The 21,227-nt window shown below is 31.2% G+C and overlaps 1 protein-coding gene across 1 annotated transcript in view; it reads right to left on the bottom strand.

Annotated features, from left to right (window-relative positions):
- Positions 1–7,295: 7,295 nt before the first annotated feature.
- LOC123302322 (protein patched) overlaps positions 7,296–21,227 on the bottom strand; it is a 42,919-nt gene continuing 28,987 nt past the window's right edge. Inside the window, exons 2-11 of the mRNA XM_044885201.1 lie at positions 19,023–19,209; positions 17,671–18,094; positions 16,364–16,568; positions 15,434–15,838; positions 13,953–14,379; positions 11,363–11,472; positions 9,780–11,108; positions 8,854–8,945; positions 8,365–8,539; positions 7,296–7,762 (exon numbers count right to left, since the gene is read on the bottom strand). Of these exons, the coding sequence (XP_044741136.1) occupies positions 7,640–7,762; positions 8,365–8,539; positions 8,854–8,945; positions 9,780–11,108; positions 11,363–11,472; positions 13,953–14,379; positions 15,434–15,838; positions 16,364–16,568; positions 17,671–18,094; positions 19,023–19,209 (3,477 nt within the window). The 3' untranslated portion in view covers positions 7,296–7,639. The remainder of the gene's footprint in view (positions 7,763–8,364; positions 8,540–8,853; positions 8,946–9,779; positions 11,109–11,362; positions 11,473–13,952; positions 14,380–15,433; positions 15,839–16,363; positions 16,569–17,670; positions 18,095–19,022; positions 19,210–21,227) is intronic.

The following is a 21,227-nucleotide window of genomic DNA, read 5'->3' as shown; positions in this document are numbered from 1 at the left end:
TAGATGGATACATTCATCAAAAAATTATTTTTCTAAATCACCAAAATACATCGTTACTAACATACTCGCTTTATTTTAAACTTTTTCAGTGTTCAAATAGGGTACTTCACTATTTTTGAAAAAGTACTTCAAAATGTTGATTTTGCTAATAAAAAGATGACGTAATATGGGTATCACTATACGAAATAACACAAATAAGTTTGACAGATATATTCATAGACATCTGATTATAATAAATATAAATACTTATTATCTATGTATATATTATACCCAGCTGTCTACACTGAACTAACTCATGGTCTATGACTCATACCGCTATGACATCACAGCAGGGCTTACCCGCGTTTTAGGTCACGTGATATACAGTTTAAAAATTACGATTTTTAATTTTAATATAATGAAAGAAAAATGTGCTTTTATGACTCGAAATCAGAATATTTAAGTATATTTTTACATAAATTTTAACTTAATTAATTTTATGTTTGATTAAAAACTTTGTATATACTCGCCAATAGATGTCAGGAAGAGTCATATTTTACTTTTTATATTTTACTATTATATGTTTGTTTTTTCTGAAAACACCGACAAAACGACGTATATTTCTAATAAAACAAATCATTTAAAAATCAAAAAACCCGACTAAGTTAAATATAAACTGAAAAAAAAAAACAATTCCAGTAGTTTACATAGCGACTTTAACTTTCGGGGCCCATTATTGAGAAAAGAGCCGATGTAGATATTAATGAATCCCGAATGTTAAAGTCACTATGTAAAATGCTGGACTTGATTTTTTCTTTTCAATTTATTTTTAACTCGGGTTTTTTTGATTTTATTTTACTCTTTTTAGTTAGGATTTTCAAATACCTATTAAACGATACCCCACTTACCATAGTTTGTCGACTTTTCAGCCTATGTATGTATGTTTGGTCCTTTGAGAACAAATGCGTGAATTCATTTTAATGGTTATTACGTTAATCGATTTGTCTATTTAATAGCTATTGTCTATTTAATAGCTAATATTGCAATATCTTCAGTAGCACTCGCAAGGTTAAAACAAATCCATTGGCATAACAAACATCGAAATAGGCGAACGCGTTTGGTCTCTATTGCATCACATAGGAACACACATTTTCGACTAGTAGCCGAGCTTGTTAAGGAGTCTTAACTTGCTTTGACTACTGGCTGGGAAGTTGCGGGTTCGAATCCAAGCAGCGGCAGTGTTAACAAAAAAGTTAATGGGGCGGTAACTTGATCACACTGTCGTCTGGATAAGAACGAATTAACCGACTCCACCCACATCATAAAATTAATTGTATATTCATTATTATTATTACAGAGTCGCTAGCAAAAGTTCTGTGGCCACGAAGGTTGGCAATAAATTCAGATCATTCATCAGAGGCCAGCCTTAAGAATGTTTACCCAGATATTTTAGTGATTCCATTCGATGCACTCCAAAACAATTTTGTAGTTTATTTCAGATGAATTAAGCGTTTTGAGCATAGCCAATAATAGAACATATATTTTTTTATTCTTTTGATTTCGCCTGAACCTATTACGGTTTCAATTTTTATAGAACCCGGGCCGGATTAAAATGTTCGTCTGAGTGTGTAGAAAAAAGTCATATTGATTAGAAAGAAAATGTCAAAAATGTTGAGGTAAGGCGAAAAATACAAAGACAGAAAAGTGCTTAGAATAGTGTAAAATATAAATTTCAGTCGTTTTTAAATCAATATTTGATCAATCAAAAGATAATCGTCAACTTTGTTGATGACAAAATTTTGGCTTAAAAATGTGAATGTTTTTATAACGTTTATATATCTTAAAAAACGGTAAGGTAGGGGAAAAAAAATTCAAGACACAAAAATTGTTGAAAATGGTCCAAAATACGAGATGCAATAAGTTTCAAATAAAATATTTGATCGAAGTTACACAATAATCGTTAATTTTAACATTATCAAATTTTTATCAAAATTTTGTTTTTTTTTTTAATCACTCGTATCTCAAAAATGGTGAGGGAAAAAAACCATGAGACAAATTTCTGGACAAAAGTCAGAAAACTCAACTCTTTTGTTTCGCATTGAAAGTTGTTTTTTAGTCTAGTTAGATAATCACTCCATCACAAACAGGTCACTTGAGTTACCTTAGCCTCGCCCCCCGCCTGTTTTGTAAGCTGCAATCTACCTGCTCTTACGGATGCATGTTATTATTGTTGTTACTCTCAATTTACCGTGTCATTCAATTTACGTTTACTGTGTTTGTTAGTGTAATTAAGTAAGGATTTTTTTATATTGCAGACAAATGTTTGTGCTTTATTTATAAAAATTTAATCTTAATGTTTCTATTAATATAATTAAATATTTGTGATTCATATTTGCTGTTAAACAAGTGAAAATAAACAATTGACTGAGTTAATTGTTGAAATACCATGTAAAGACAGTGTGAATTACACTGTCACATAACACAAACATACATGTCACACATATATAACTGATATTCCCATATAATATATACTATACAATTTGCGCCTATTTAACGCCCTCACGGGTAAACAGTGATGTTTACCAAAAAATGTTTCAAAAAAAGTTGTTTATTTTTTTATGAGGAACATTTTTCATATTTAAACTTTTGTTCTATCTCTAACGGTTTACAAAATGGATCCTACGGACCCAAGATCCAATTGACCTATGTTGCTCATTTACGAAGTCGATCTCACTTTTTACGTCCTGAGTGCGCTGTAAAAATTTCAGCTTGATATCTTTTTTCGTTTTTGGACTAATTAGGCGACTTTAAGAACGCCCATACCAAAATTTTGTTTGTAGCCTGAGTATTTTTATGCGTTACAAACTTGGGACTAAACTTAGTATACCTTGATATATATTACATATATACATGGTATAAAAAGGTACCTTTTTTCATTAAATTTACCAAACTCAAAGCTTTTTATTTATGTGCCCCTTTTTTCCCGGTAAAAATTTGTATTAACAGGTCATAGTTTAAGTATTCTATAACATTTTTATGAAAAATTTTTTTAAGAATAAGATAAGATAGCTTAAGCTAAAAGTCAAAAAAAGTAGCAAGCAGTTTTCCAGTCAGTGAAAATGTATAACTTACCTATAATTCCAAAATCACCTTACGTGTAAACAAAAGCAAGCATAGATAATTAAAAAAGTGGCTCAGAAGCAAAAAAATTAAAAAAATTGAAGAAGAAAATGAAATAATCGAGTTTGAAGACGAATATGACAAAAAAAAATTTTGTATTTTTGCCAAATAAAAGGTACTTATAAAAAGGCCAAAACCCTTCATTATATTTTGTCCGGAAATTTGGTATAAATACTCCACTGTGCACTCGTACACACATTTTGAGCCAAGTCCCATGAAAACTCATATTGTTCCATAGAATTACAACCTTAAATCATTTCCTACAGTATGAAGTAAGATTTTCCTGCAATAAAATTTTAAATAAATAAAAAAAGCGAATAAATTTGTTTTTTGTAAAATTTATATTCAGTTTACAATAAAAATATACATTTTGAAATAAATACAAAAAGGAGTTTTCTCATCTTTTCTTTTTTTTAAAAATTATTAAAACTAAGGAAATTATAACAGAGGATTAATTTTTCGCTATTTAAATTATTTTTTTCTGCTATTTTGATTCATTTTTTTTTTGTTTTAGTTACATTTTTTATTTTTAAAAATTTTATACCTATGAAATAAGCTATAAATAAATTAAGAAGCTATATATATATAAAATTGGTAACACTAAGAAAAAAAGTATTTTCTGAAACATTAGTAATACTATATTCATCAAATGTCCTATCAAAAAGTCCCTCAAAATACTCATGTCCCTCAAAAAGCCATCCAAATATATCAAAATTTAAATTTTTGATGAGATTCGATTTTGCACACCTTGCCAGGAGTGTCTTTACTCTTATTATTTTTGTTTGTGTGCTAAAGTTTTTCGAGTTAGTAAGACAAACCCAATGAACCATGAACCAAAACGACCCGGATTCGAATCCTGGTATATGAGCATTTTTTTTTTTTCAATTTAAAAAATCAGCACCCGCGTTCAGCACACTCGGTTCTTACTAGAGTAATTAAGGCCCAAAACCAACAAAATCCGGTTCAATTGATTATTATACAATAGCCTCTAAAAAAATTGCTGATTCGAGAAATCGCTATCAATTGAGATTTTCTACGATATCTTAGAAACTATTCATCCAATTATCAAAGTTCTATTTTTTTGGTTTTCTTTTAGGATCAAAATTACATTTTGTACTGAGTTGATAAATTTTTTTTCGAATTTTGTATTTTTCTTCAAAGATAAATCGAAAAACTTACTTCTGTAGTTATTGAAATAAATGACACGATACTCGAAATAAAATTGTATATTAAGAAATTATATTTAAAAAGTATACAACAGGCTTACATTTCGCTAAATATCGATATTTCAATTGCAACGCAACCATCGTCAGTACCTAAATTTATTTATATAACATATTACAAACATAAATTGAGCTATTGACGATGGTTGCGTTGTAAAAAGTCTGTTATATGATTTTTAAATAGAATTTCTTAATATACAATTTTAATTTGAGAATAACTATGTCTCAAATCGAAACAGCAAAAATTCATTCTCATATCACAATCAGGTTTTTTTTTTTATATGGTATCAACAGAAATAATGTATTTTAGAAAGATTTTCGGCGATATCTCGAGAACTACTCTTCTAGCCAACAAATGAATTGGATTTAAAAAAAAATTAGAAACTGTGATAGATGTATATCTTTTTTAAAGAATTTTAATGATCGAAAAATTATAAAAATTTCGAAAATTGATATATCTCATGGCTTTATTTACCCAGAACAAGGACATTCTATTTCATTTGCAAGAGCATTCCTCACAGCTACATCGAGAAATAAATAGAGGTTACATTAATATATAAAAAAAGTTACAACATTTATCCAGAAAATACAGCAGGAAAGGGGGAAGGCAGTGTTTTTATTTTGTTTGTAAACTTAGAAAACGATCTTGGAAAATTATATCCCATAATTAATAAATAATATTAATAATTACATACTTTCTTTTTTATTTATATAAATTATTTCCATCTTTTGTTTCTTTTAGTTAAATATTATGCCTACGTTTGGTTGGAGGAATTTTCACGTTTTTCTATATAAAAACTGTAAAACTTAATCTAGTCCAATTAATAAAAGTCGAAAATCAACATTTTCACAAAAAAATACGATTCAAATTTGATTCAACATCAAAATATTTTATGTGATTATTCAAAATTAAGGTGATGATCGAATTATTCTTCTTTAGTCAGTTTTTCTGTCACATCGCGAGATTTTCCTTATTCCATTATCAATTTATAGAAAGTGTTGAATGTCAGTGCTTGCATTATTTTTATAAATTAGAAGAGTTTAAAAAACCAATAGAAGTATTTTCTAGCATTTTTTTTCATTTATCGAAAATGTTCCACTAATTGAAGCTATCTGCAAAATTTTTAGTTTAGGATAAAAAAGTTGTTCAATTTTTTATAAGGAACATTTTTTATATTTAAACTTTTGTTCTATCTTTAACGGTTGCTTATTTACGAACTGAGCACGCTATAAAAATTTCAGCTTGATATCTCTTTGCGGTTTTGAGTTATCGTGCTGACAGACTCAGGCGATTTGCACATCTATACCAAATTTTTGTTCGTATCATCAATATTTTATAAGCGTTACAAACTAAAATTAGCATACCTTGATATATATTTGATTTATACAGAGTATACAAACGGGACACCCTATAAAATTATTTAACTTTTCCGTGATTATAACAAAAATTCCCTATTTTTTCGAAATTATTTTAGTCGTTTAGTCGAAAAATAAAGAAACCTTTATTTTCCTCATATTTTGATAAAATAATGCACTAAGGTAAATCAAATTGGTGTAGAAGAAGAATCACTTTTCAAAATTCAATTCTGGGCAATTTTTTAAAATAATTTTCTTTGACCGATACGAAAATTCAAATTTCCTTGACCATGTTCCCTAACTTTTCAAAAATCTAATATTCTCTGACATTTTCAGCTTTTCCAAGTCGATCACCATCCTGTATTTAGTACGACCAGATAGAATATATTCTACAAGGGTTAAATTCGGATGTATCCATTTTATGAAAGCGACTTTTATTAATTGGACGTTATTTAATTGTATAAAATAATTGGAGGTCGGCAGTCTTGAAATAAATACTTTGTGAACATATTATAAAAAAATAAAAGAACAATTTGTACGATTTACAAGAATCTTTTCCTGACACTCAAAATGAAAATTTTACAAAAATTACTGTTTTAGAAAATTTTACAAATACTGGCCTAATTTTTATATTTTCTTTTCTGTTTAAAATTCGATTACATCTAATTCTGGTTCTAAACCAAATTTCTGGAAAGTGTATGGGATTTTAATACTAAGATGTCAGCGCCACGAATAAAAAAAAAATGTAAATCATATTTGTATGTATGGTATGCAATATACAATATTGTAAACAACATTTCCGTTTAATATTAATATATCTATACGAGATAACACATATAGTTCTTTTTTCTATCGCTAAAGAGAGTCTTTATTAGCATTAAATTCCCATAAATGTTTGCTTTTTATTTTCTAAAACACAAATATTTTCATTTTGAGATTTAGCCTATAAACACACATAGGCTTTTTATATACAGCCACAGTTTCAAATATTCAAAATTTCTATTTCTTTAGAGTTTCATATCCAAATGATCCAGAATGAATTATTCAAGACAAAGTTATTCGTTCTTTTAAATCAAATAATTTCATTTTATAAAAATATCATAAATTTTTAAGGTACGAGGATAAGTAAAATATTTTTCATCGCTCTATCCCCACCTCGACTCCGAGCCCCAAGCGCAGCGAGTTCCAAGAGATAAGCCCAATTCCAATTGTTCTAGAAATAGGAGTAAAGTTTGTGTTAAGCGGGCGGCTTAGGATAAGTATTCATGAATTGGAGCTTCAGATTAATCGCTGATCAAAAGTTATAATAAAATAAATAACTTCACCGGGTCAGCTAGTTATTTATATATGAAACATAGCGACTGTATATAAGATTCAAGATTTCAAAACAGTTCAAAAACACTTTGAACATTTAAAAAAAAAAAACGTCCTTCCACGAAGGAATTACACAATTACATCCAAATTACATAATATTAAAAAAAAAAAAACATAATTTCAAAATAAAATTAGTACTAGAATCATTTCTTTTTTTCAAAATACTGATTAAGGATGTGTCAATTTAAAAACAAAAATTAATTTTGTACATATTAAACGCACGCCTCTGTGTGTGTAAGGGCGGGCGTAAAAATTAAGTTTGTAGGCTAGCTCCATTACAACGTAAAACGCTGCCGTTTATTGATGTTTAACTAATCAGAACCAATCATTAGTCGGGTATCATACATATGACGTGACGTAACAAATTCTGTCTACTAACGTCAGTGTTTTACGTCGTTTAACGTTTGAATGGAGCTGAGTCTTGCAAAAGCGTTTATGTAGTTTTTCGTTAAACATTTTTTTTGTGTGTTTTTATTAAACTATATTTTTACAAAAATATTTTACTCTCATTTATCTTTTGTACAATTTTATGGTTCCCTATCTTCACGACGGCTATTTGGACGGGAGTGAACTTCCACTTTGATGTTGGCAGTTGCTGTTACTTTTGTGGTGACATGTTGACTGTTATTTGGACTACTGTTTGAATCATTCTGGAAAAGAAAATTCGAGTTAATGCTTGTTTTATAAAAAATAGGGTATGAACTTGCCACATTAGCAGGGTGGGGACAGTTAAATCGATATGATTAAAACAGTCATGATTAAAACTTTTTGGTATATTACCCAGCCGTTGTTGGCTCAATGTGTATGTCATAATCTCGAAAGACTCTTTCATTTAATGTTGGTAGCAGAGCGTAGCTACCGCCGTATCAATGATATGGGGCTCTAAGGATAAAGGGACCCCTAACGTGTGTTACAAAATTACCTAAGAACTTCGATGGGACAGGAACGGGTATCAGACTTGTCACTACTGTCTATGGAGGCAGAAATTTTAGAAAAACTGAAATCCTCTTCAGCTGTAGATGATTTAGTAAAAAAATATTTATTTTAATTTAATTCAAGCATTTATGTTTCTTTTGTGAGAAATGTTTAGCCTTCATTTGGGCCTCACAACTAATTTTGATACAGAACCCCACCAAGGCGAGCTACGCCACTTGTTGGTAGATCATAAGCCAGATGATAAAAGATATAAATCTCTTTTTAATTTAAATTTTTACTTCTATGGTTTCAAAAAAAAGTAATATTTAATGTTTACCTGATTACTATAAGTTGTAGTTTGAACAACAACTTCCGGTTGTACTGTAATACTGCATCCACTTTCCTCTGTAATTGTGGTCAAAGATGGCTCTCGCGTTGTTTGTTGTTTCGCAATTCCTGGACCACAATTATCACTACTATGTGAACTGCTATGCGAACTATGCCTTCTAGATCTATTAAAAAAAAAAAAAAGAAATAGTTATTAATTTTATCTGATTTGAAATTGAAAAATATTAAATGGGCATTTTTAGAAGATAAAACAGGGAGAACAATTATCTTTGAATTCAATTCAATTGGAATCGGTTGTAAGTCTGAGCTTTCTGTTATTGACAAAACTTCTGAAAATGTATAAGTATTTTTATTCGCACAAGGTAAAATTTTTAATTTTCGGAGATTCTGTGTATGATCAAAATCACAATATAAAAAATTCAATTTTTGTGAAGGAAATGGCGACGTTGTTAATTCAGAAACACTCGGTAATTCTTACCTATTGTGATGATGATGATGTTTTCGTGTGATTACAGGAGATGGAACTGGTGAAGGGGTTGCAATTCGATCTGCGTGATCCAATGGAATTAACTGCAACAATAGAGAAAGTAAATTTAGTTACAATTGTTAAGAAAATTAAAAGCTTGATAAAACTACTTAATGAAAAGTATCCCAATTTGTATGTGTTTTGCAACATCATTCGTACTTTAAGATGACGAAGATAATATATCGGAAATATATTCGTTTGAAGCCTGGAAAATTAAAAATATTTCCTAATTCGACCTCATATGTTTTTTTCAGGCTGTCTTTTGGCGACCGAGCTTGAATTTTTTTTTTGCAGAAGGTTGATTCTTAGTGAAAGTGTCACAAATTAGCTCCAGGTAACATTTCTGCCTTTAACATAATTACTCCGGTAGAAAAAAAGGCGCATTGGTATCCCACGGACGCCAAATATCTAAAGACACTCTATCGGTTTAAGTGGCAATGCCGAAATTCTTCTGAAAAAACTCGGGGTATCGCTGAAGTGTAAGCGATGTTTAAGCATGAGAATACCAGCAATACTACGATTATTCTCTGTGAAAATACTGGCAATACTTAGCAAATAGCTCGGAAGAACACCAGTAATTCTGCGTTGATATTCCGTTAAAAGGCCGGCAATATTCTATGAAAATTCCGACAAAACGACGCAGGAATCGCAATCTCGTGTCGCAACTGCACACAAAACTCCATCTATACTCCGTGAAAACTGTTTAATGGAGTATAGTCGGAGTTACATCCGAGTTTCGATCAGGTCATCAAAACCGCTAGAGTAGCCTTATTCTAATCCCATGGTGGCTTGAGATTTATGCTTGAGGCAGTTAACTCTCGTAAATCTCACTCGAGATAAACTGAAAGAATAATAAAAATAATAAATAAAACACTTACCATTGGTTTTGGTCCAAAACAGCTCAAAAATATTGGAAAAAATAAAAACGTACTAAACGAATCGACAATAATTGTAACAATAAACGTATAAAATAAATATTTTCGTATAAAATCAAAATCGGATGTATAAAAAACGGCAATCGATATCAACAATGATAAATTGCCTTGAAATAGTGGCCACATATTTAATTCAATTGTTAATCGTGTCCGTCGTTCACGATTCCCAATCGATGTAACAAAACCTTCAATTAACACAATTAAATTACGTCCCAATATTGTGATTGCCACGCTTGTTGTCATCACAAACACAATATTCATGTCAATTTGTAGGAAATGATAGCCAATAGCCAGAAAAATGATTAATGTCATTTTAAAAGCGATTAAAAATAGACTAGTATTGAAATTTAATAATATAAACGAACATAGAAAACATGCTAGGAAATTAGCACCAAATATTGCGGCAAAATGTTGATAAATATCGATAAATTGATCATAAAATGCGAATATTATCCCTTTCGGATAATTCTTCATTCCTTTTTCGTTGAAACTTTCACTTGTTTTTCGTATCGATTGAATTAATTCGATAATATCATCTGTACTATGTAATTTTTCGACATAATACTGTGTCTCAACATATTTGAGCGCTTTCGTTTTTGGTATCTTCAAATCATATTCATCCGATGCGGAGAAATGTCTTGGAATCGGTCGGAATGTATTTTGCATAAACGAAACAATTGGATCATTCGAGAACCACGTACTTAAATAATTATAATACGGTTCTTCTTCAATTAATCCATTCGTTATCAGCTTCTTCGTCAAAATTTCCGATTTCTCGATTGGATGATTTACATTACCCGTGTTTGCGAGCAATTTATACGCCAGTATTGCGTTTTTCGTAGCATTTTTATACCATTTTTCACTATTTAAACAATTGTTATGAAGATTCTCTTCGAATTCTTCTTGTAATTTCGATAAATAATTCTGGAACATTTCTAGCCACGAGATTGATTCACTACTCAAAACATTTTTCGTGTTTACGATTGAGTTATGATATTCTTTAATTAAATATTGATTACTCGGATAATTTACGTTCATTGTAACGGTACTAAAACTATAAAATCCAAAATACTTTTCATGGACTTTTAAATATTTATAATCGGAACAATTTCGTGGTAAAAATTCTGGCATTTGTAATGAGAATTTTAAATGGTATGCATGATAAATGCCCATAAATATTCCAAGAGCTAAACACATTAAGCATGCAAGCTTAATTGCTCTGTTTAATAGAAATTCGGCTGGTGCTGAGAACGTGCTGTAATTTTTCGATGGCTGTAAACAAACAAACAAAAATATCTCATTAGTAAACGATACTTGAAAATGTAGACGGGAATAGGATTAATAAAAAGCTAACAAGATTCAGACTTAAGATGGAAAGATGGAGCATAATTGTATTTATTTTATAAACAATTGTGATAGACCATTCAAGATTTTCAAAATTTACTTGGATAACCAAGACATCTGGGTGATCAGATTGATAAGATTGGGAGCAGAAAAAAGCTAGTCAAATAAGTTGTAATACATACCATTTTCTCATCACTCTCACAACAACATTCGGATACGGATTTCGAAAATGTTTGTCGTTTCGTTGGAGGTTGGTGATAATAATTTCCTTGTCGATTTAGATAATTTTTCACTGAAATCATAAAAAAAAGCTATTAATAATTCAGAATAGAAAAAAAAAAAATATAATTATTTCACAGATCTACAACTAAAAAACTGCGCAGAATTTTTTAACTGCGTCTTATTGATTTTTGGATGACATATTGAAAAATTTCTATCACTTCAGCATCCGGTGTTAAGAGTTTTGGCACCTCGTCAACACTCGATGTTTTTCGCAAGGTGAATAAATTTTGTCTGGCACCAACTGAACCAATCGATTTATATTTATACATTTGACGACCGATTGGACTTCAAATCGGGCAGTCGTGGCGACTGAAATATTCACGGTATGCATGAAACGTTACTTCAACTCGGTATTTTGTCGAATATGATTTGAAACTCTTTGGAATATCATAAATTGAACCAATCGACTAGAAAGGACCCCGGACACAAGACATTGATTTTTGGATGATGGATGAAGGTAGATTTGATCATGCTGATCAAAAGTTCTTATGGGCTCAACCTCATAAATCCTTTCCTTCCGAGCTACGGTCCATCAAAAGTTATGCCTACATAAAGTGTTCGGGAGAGAAGAATTTGAGGGTTGAGTCCATAAGATTTTAATTAATCGCCTAGATCTTGCGATTTAAGGCCTGTTGATTTGTTTCTTTGGGGATAATTGAAGGCAACAATCTACTAATGAATCTCAAATCATAGATCAGGGATGCCATTGATGGCACGCAACACAATATTTTGGGGCACGCCACCAATCACAAATTTCATTAGGTGTTTAGTATGGGCTGGTGTAGTGCATGGTATATGCATGAAGCAGGTGCACTCAGCCTCTGAAAGTAATTGAGGAGCTGATAAATGAAATTATCAGGGGAAAGGTGGTAAAACACTAAATATGGTATCACAATATTAGGCTCTATAGCCTAAGTGTGTTCTTCGTGGATAGCCAATATAACCTAATCTAACCTAACCTAATGGTGCTCCAAGTATGGTGGCACAAAAAATTGCTTCATAAATTTTTTAAATAAAGAGATATCCCAAAAATTACGAATTTAAAATTATTTTACGGCCATGGCCTTATTAAATATTTCTTTCGAAAAAATGGGATATTAATACATTAAGGTTCACCAACCTTGTCTTAGACGGTTCGAAACTAAATATCACTGACGCCATTCAAGAGATAAGTGTGGAATTGTGTCGAAATTGTATCCAAAATTGGATTGTTGGATAAAAAATAATAATAAATTTTTGTATTTTATTTCAATGCTTTATCATAAATAAATAAAATATAAAAAAGAATGCACAGATTGCAAACATTATTTAGGTATAGTGTGCTATGTTCGTGGCGTAGTTTTCGACAATACATTCGATTTTAGTACAAAACATCAATTTAGCGGCATATTTAAACTGAGAACAAAGATATTTTGAGTCGAATGATTTTCTGTTGTTTCAACTGCGTGATAGAGTTGGATACGGCGAAGCCCGCATAGGCGCTTACTCAATATTGTCAATTCCGTAAGGAGCTGAGATACGTCATTAACAGTTCGTCCTAATAATTATTAATTTAATTTGATTATTATTAAAATAAATATTTGGTTCAATTGAAGAAATGTGTTTAATTAAAACTGCTTACTTTTGCAACAATATAAAAAAAATGTTTATGTAATCTTTGACTTAGAAGCGAAAGCATTTGACGTAAATTCGATTTGATTATCAACTCTCTGAGTTCTGTATTTTTTTGATTATTTTTTACAATTGATTTAATGGCTTAGGTTTATAATATTCGTAAATTGTTCAAATAAACTTTTTTTTTATTACCCTGATCCTGATCTATTATAAATGTGAAATTTAGTGAGGATGTATGGATATATCAACAATAACTGCTTACTCATAGGTATATATTTTAAACATGTAACATTTGAGAATTACAATAATTCGGTAATTTATTTCTCTAAATTCTGAACTTTTTTCTAAAAATTCCAATTATATACTGACCATGCCTGCCTTTATAAATAATTTAGCGAGTTGTTTAAATCACTCTAACTAATCCGAAACAATTCAAATTCATTCATCAAATTCAAATTTAGTGGACTCAAATCCACCTAAAACTTGACTTCAATTCCTTCGCGCAGTTGGTTTAAAAGAAGTTACATAGTTACTTTCATTCCGACAAACTTGTGTGAATCATAATTCTATTGATTCAATTTCGAATTTGTCACGATTTCATAAATTTTTCTCAATGTAATAATTTCATCGAAAATGGAACAACATTAATATAGGCTAGGTTAGGTTATATTGGCTGTCCACGAAAGACACACTTAGGCTATAGAGCCCATTGTGATACTATATATGCCTTTTACAATTAATTAATTTTGTTGCGACGGCGGGAATCGAACCAGCTCCTCTAAGCATACCGCGGACGGAATTGGTTACGCCTTAACCAACTGAGCTAATAAGGCGACAACATTTATATAACAGGAAAAATATTATTTGAAAACTTACCTCGATTATTAAACGCCTGTTTTCTACGTTGATCAATGGATAATATTCCAGGGAACACGGTTAAAACACCCACAGCATTCGATAACGTTAACACTGCACACTGCATAGCACAAGCTTTAAGCGCTGGCACTGGTAAAACAATACACACAATAAACGTTGCACTTAAATATAAATTATGTGCAATAATATTTGGGGTACACTGTTTTAACGTTTGTTTAGTATCCTTTGTTAGTTTATAACTGTGTAATAATATCCAAACGTCACGTAACGATAGTCCAACACATAAATATGGTACCACTTGAATGGTGAGAATGTTTAGTGGTACACCCAATAGTGAACAGAATCCAAGACCCGCTATTGTGTTCATTATTAGCATTATTACTCCGAAAACAGCGATGTATTGGCCCATGAACATACAATATATCATCTGAAAAGCAACAAAATAATTTAATTAGTTTTTTTTTGAAATGTGGGAAGAAAAAAGGATTTTGAACAGATTTTATACTCCTAAGTGTGGGTTTAAAAAATTATTTTATGCTCTTGTCTCGCTATGAGCATCGTATCAGAATATTAAGAATATTATATTACAATTACCATGCAAATTTTATGTTTGATGGCCGACTCTATCTCGAGATAAACTTAATTAAAGTTCGGATGATAGAAGAGGTTGAGTTTTTAACAAGTTATTTTAATTCAAGAAAAAAAACTATTCTTCAGATATTTTCAAAAAACTAACTGATAACACAGGACTGTCTAACGTCCTTAAATAAGCTGATGGAACAAATGAATGTAAACCTGGTATGGGGTATACCATACCAGGTATACTAGGGACACCGGGGTATACTAGGAAATTGAGAAGACAACGAGCTTGCAAGAAATGGCACAAGCATTAATAGACATCCGGAAGTTCCACTTGCGAACTACAAAATGTTCCTTAAAGAGGATATCTTAAAAAAGACCAATCTTAGATCGAGGCAGAAACCTACTTGTGATACTACAAGACAGATATAATTTAAGTACAATCGCAGGCGTTCCAAAGATCTTATACCGCTTCAAAGGGCCTATATTAGCAAACTTGTTGCGGCTATCACAGGACATTGTTTGACACTAGGCACGCTGAACGCCTGGGCCAGACAGTGTATCACGACTACTGCAGGAGCTGTTACAGTGGGGAGGAGGAAGAAACGAAGTTTCATCTTCACTATCACTGTCAAGTTCTTGCCATGAGGAGATGGACTCACTTGAGCAAGTCTTTGTTTGAAGATTTCTCCGCCCACTGACGTCAAAGCACTTCTGCTGTTCTTAAACAGGCCCAAATCATTCATGGAGTAGTGTCCGAGATGGACCAACTCTTTTCGATATCTTATTATGATCTAAGTGTATCCCACCCCAGAACAGCCACTCTAACCTAACCTAGAAGGGGTAATTGCCCCCGTTTTTATACGGACGAAAAATGTAACTGTATATAATTTTCGACTTACCAATAAGCTAACGACAATAGCCAATTTAATAATATTAAACTTGGTATGTTGTTTCAGCGATTCATTCAATGTGGCCATTGAAAATGAAAACGTCTTGTACTCTTGACTATAACCAGCTTGAAGTTTCTTCACCTCTTGAGCAAAACGTTTTTGCCATGCATCTAATATTTGTGCAGCTTTCTCTTGATTCCAACCAATATGATTTACCTTTATACCATCCGACCAAAATTCGTACATATCTTTCGTTCCCATTATTTGGATAACGGTTTGTAGTGCTTTTGCACGTAATATATGATGTGTCTTATTTTTCGTAACTCCACCCAAAATTAATTGTTCGGGCCAATGCATATATTTGGTGGCGTAACCCTTACATCCAGAATTCATTAAAGCTGCTATATCAGGTATCTGAAAAAAAAAAGTTGGTTCTTAATAATTTCAAAGTTATTCCAAACAAATTTAGAAAGTTATAACGTTTCCAAAACACTTTTCCAAGATTGGCAATTCATTATTGTATATTGTAAAATTTCTGGCATATTGTACGCCTTGGTAAATCGTAAAGACTTAACTGATAGAAACATCAAGCTCCAAAAACAACTTAACTCAGCGAGGTAAAATCGATTCACTGGGATGATTAACTGGAAACAAGGCTAAGAAAGACGTCGAAGGCGAGTGGTTTATTCGCCTAGAAATAAATGCTCACACTAGAAAAGAAATTTCTCTTTTTTTATATAACGAACCAATTTTGATGGGAGTTGAACCCACAACCTTTGACATTCCAGGCACTTCAGCATCTCTAAGTTACAAGTGTGTTCTAAGTTTGGAACAAGCTCTGACATTCTGGAAGATACTCAGAATTAATACTGTTTCAGTTGGAGGAGAAAATTTTAAGTCCATACTCTGGCCATAAATAAAAAATTAAAAATTACGTACCTCTTTACTATGATAATTTGGGGCTGTTACGGGGCATTCTGGGTCTTCAGGTTCTAAACATGGTTTATATTGGTATGCAGTCGTTATTCCAGATTTATTTAAATACTCTTCCAGAATATGAAATTGATAATTATATCGAAATTCTTTCATTTGAGCTAATATTTTTTGTGGATCTAAATTCGTCCATTTACGATTTCCAACTCCTCTGTATTCAGAAAAAAACAAAATCAATTAGTAATCTAAATTTATTCATACAAAGTAATTAATCGGGGGGAATATGATTTTCAGACTGACGACGGAATGGACCATTTGAAATTCCCAGACTTTTACTTATTGATAGCAAAAATTCCTTGACCGTTTTTGAGATATCATAATTTGAATTTTTCCTGTGCCTCATATTTATAGAAAATTAAAATAATATAATATTTTAATGATCAAATTCAATACTTATCAAGGTATTACGAACACCAAGGCAATTTTAGATTTAGGGTTGAAAGTATTTTTACCTTATTTTCAACTATGATGATAAATTGTGTTATAACTTCATGAAGGTAGATGATAAATAGGAAAAAAAAATTTCAATATCTACCTTTGTTTTCGAAATATCGAAATCTAAATAATTAAACAAAATTTTCAATTTTCGTTGTTTTGAAAATTACACCAAATATCGAAAAATTTTATTCTCACGTTTCGTCTTATATCGTCAAGTTATAATTCACCATCAAAATTGAAAAAATATATTTTTTTAAATTTATAGGGACACAAATTCAAAAAACCTCTCCATTTATGTACCGTGCTCATACATCCTTAATTAGTCGGGCACAACGAGTTGAAGTCAATTATTTATTTAAAATAATCGGACAACCCTCCCTAAAATTCATAATTGATTTAGACTTTGTCAAACTTCATCTAAATAAAAAAGCTTTTTATTTAAAATTGTCTTGGTGTTCGTACATTCTTAACAATAATTAAAAATCATAAAAACATTTTTTAAAACTCAGTTTACTTAAAAAAAAAAAGTTTTTACAAAAGGCATCGAAATTTTAATTTGTTCGAATAAAAATGCGTTAAATAAAAATGTTCGTAAATGCGTTATATATAATCTAAGGAATTTTGTACCTTTCAAAATATCGATGAAGAATCAGGTCTTTTGAATTCAATTCTAGAGGCTCAGTTTTTTTAAATCATATTCCCTCAGACTATTCCATGACTTTTCCACAATTTCAAAATTTCCTGACAGTTTTAGGTTCTCTAGGTCAATCGGCATTCAGTCCGTTTAATGATAACAAATATTTTGAAATACTTACGGTATATTAACAGGATAATCCGGTCCCAATAACTTGGATCCTTCCCAGAAACAGTCTAACGGTGTGATTATATTACAAGGGGATATATTCTCAAAAATTCGATTAACAAAATGAGAATCTGAGGTAGGCATTGTCGCTGAATGGCATAAATCTTTTAACTTCCAATCTTGATCGAACAGTTGTACCGATACTTGTGAAGCTTTCTTGATTATATTTAAGTGTGCGATTAATGCATCGCGTGTCAATATATTGTCGTCGGCGTCCTCTTCGATATATCTGAAACGTCCAGACATTGTTTCGTGCCCGTAATGGTTCTGTGATGGTACATCTTCCGGCATTTGTATTACCATTAAATTGTTCCATGAATCGGTTTCGCCAAGATATGACATTGTGTAACTCACCTCTTCGCCGATTCGACCTGAATCTAAAAAACGAAACAAAAGTATTAATGTGTGTTTTTTAGGGTAAGTAACCAATTGGCAAACACGAAATCACTGTTACTTTAAAAATCTTAAAACTCTTCGGAAGTTTTTGCTTGATGTCGAATATAAAAATTTTACGTTTCACCCCAATTTTTTGAAATTTACTCGAAAACTATATGTTCTTATGTTTATTTTCCTCCTGTAGTGGTGAAAGGCCGGAAAAACTAGACATACATATCGATAGAAAATTTCTTGAGAAAAATTTGACATTCCTGCGATTTCTGACTCTGCCCGAAGCTTCAATCAGTATAACGTAATGTCTGACATTCGCTTCAGAAACGTCAAAAACCAAAATGATTTTCTTTTTGGAAAGCGCTATAAGGTAATGTTTTTTTTGCATAAACAGAATCTGTGATAAATTTTTCACCGATTAATTTTTGTACAATTAACATTATTGTTAGTTCTTTCATAAGGTATTGTGTTAAAAATCACAATTTTACAATGAAATAATTCACAATTTTACCGCGCAAGAGACCCCAAAACGGCTGTTTATTGTGATCAAGAGACTTTGTACTATCAATTATCACAAAAAAAAAACACTCACTCTACTTGCTCAAACAGCCGAACTACTTTAAAGCAGGTATGGCCGAGTTATTTTAAGTCGAAGTCACCATTTTTATAACTTTATTGTTTGCCATAAACTTTATTGTACTTCTACCTGTCTCAGTTTCTCTAATAGTAATGAGATAGGTAGAAAAAATCTATCTTACTCGTATTTTTTTTTGTCACTGCCTTACTCGTATTTTATTTACAGAAATCTGAGGCCCTTCTCTAAGTCACGTTTGCCCATGTCTGCTTTAAAGTATTGTACTAATCCACAAGACTTTGCATTACTTTTTAATTTTAATAAAAAATAATTGGAAATCTTACCTGGAAGCCATAATCCTTCTAATCTGTAAGTAATGTGACTTGATTTGAGACCCACACTGAACGTGGCTACCATTAACATCCATACAAACAGGACCTTCCCAGCATGAGAGAGAAGAAATCGTCCCAACAAATCGAGTCTCCGATGACATGCCTCTCGTAAACAGAGTCCACCGCCAATTGCGCGTCCCTATAACAAAAAAAAACCACATTTAACCAAATTGATAGCTGAATATCAAAATTTTCTTATAAATTTTTCAGAATTATTTTTTTGATTTGGTTTCTAGGGTTGTGATCAATTTAACAATAGCAATTACCATCAAAATTTAAACAAAAATGGTTCGTGCCAAGAAATGACTCTTCTTCCTGGATAGTTCAGTAAATAATAACTGATAAAAATTTTTTAAATTTAATTTTTTTCATTTTATATTAAATTACTTGTAATCGTTTAATATTTTTAATTTTTAATATTTGATGATCTATGGAAACAAAACAGTTAAGTTAGCACCGCGCAGGGATTCTAGAAGAAGGTAGCATGTCCGGTCATAACAAGTGAAATTTACAAAAATAAAAAAAAAACCTCCGACAAATTTTTCGGCTACAGAACCCTAAACTCGCTTTTGAAACATAGCTAAGAACACTCTCCATTAAATTACCTTTCAAACAAAATCAAAATCGATTCATCCGTTTAGGCGCTACGATGCCACAGACAGACAGGCAGATACACACACATAGCGGTCAAACTTATAACATCCCTTGTTTTAGTTCGGGGGTTAAAAATAGCTTCATATATTCACTTCATGCATGAGTTTTATTTCATGCAGTTACCATAGAAACGACACACTAAATCAATATAATTGTGGGGATGGACATATAAGTCTGTGGATTGTATATATAGTTTACATTGAAAATTTAATAATATTTTATAATAATAAAATTAGTAATTTTGTTAAGATTACGAGCGCCAAGGCAATTTTAGATTAGGGTTAAAATTATTTGTACCTTATTTTAAACTTTGATGATGAATTTTGTTATACCTTCATGAATGTAGACGAAAAATAAGAATACACTTTTTCGATATCTGCCTTGGTTTTCGAAATATCGAAAGCTAAATTCAAACAAAATTTTCAATTTTCGATATTTTGAAAATTATTCCAAATATCGAAAAATTTCAATCTTACTTTTCGGTAGATGGCGTTTTATTGATATGCAGGGGTTTTATTGGCGAAAAATCGATCTAGCTAGGTTTCATTCTAAAAAAACATCGTTTTCTGTGGGAAACTTTAATTTCGAGAACGAGTCCAACGATTTTTATGAAATTTAGTATGCAGGGAGTTCGGGTGCGAAAAATCGATCTAGCGAGTTTTTATTTAAAATAAATAACGAGCAAAGCTCGGTCATCCGGGTACTTCATTTTACAAGGAGTATTTAAATTATGAGAATTTTTTTTCAAAATGGCAAAATGGCCATGTTAACTTTATTGTTATTTTTAGATCAACAAATTATTATACCATGTATATATGAAATATACATAGTATTATAAGTTTAGTCCCAAGTTTGTAACGCCTAAAAATATTGATGCTACAAAAAAAAAATTGATATAGGTGTTCATAAAATCACCTAATTAATCCATTTCCGGTTGTCCGTCCGTCCGGCTGTCCGGCCGTCCGTCCGTCCGTCTGTGGTCACGATTACTCAAAAACGAAAAGAGATATCAAGCTGAAATTTTTACAGCGTGTTTAGGACGTAAAAAGTGAGGTCAAGTTCGTAAATGAGCAACATGGGTCAATTGGGTCATGGGTCCGTAGTACCCATCTTGTAAACCGTTAGAGATAGAATAAAAGTTTAAATGTAAAAAATGTTCCTTACAAAAAAATAAACAACTTTTGTTTCAAACATTTTTTTGTAAACATCACTGTTTACCCACGAGGGCGTTAATTAGGTACAAATTTTATAGTATGTATTAATATCAAAGTGAGTATCTTTTGTTATTTACGTGACGTCAAAAAAACAAACGAGTGCGCATCAACACTTGCGCATTATATGAGAATATCAGTTAAATATGTCAGATATGTATGTATGTGAAATGTGACAGAGTTATCAACACTGCCTATACATGGTATTTCAACAATTAACTCAGTCAATTGTTTGTTTTCACTTGTTTTCAATAAAGTTTAACTTACAAGTAAAAAAATTATCTTTAACGAC

This window comes from Chrysoperla carnea, chromosome X (assembly GCF_905475395.1).
Source record: "Chrysoperla carnea chromosome X, inChrCarn1.1, whole genome shotgun sequence".
NCBI classification, from domain to species: Eukaryota; Metazoa; Arthropoda; class Insecta; order Neuroptera; family Chrysopidae; genus Chrysoperla; species Chrysoperla carnea.
This window is presented reverse-complemented; position numbering and strand designations above follow the sequence as displayed.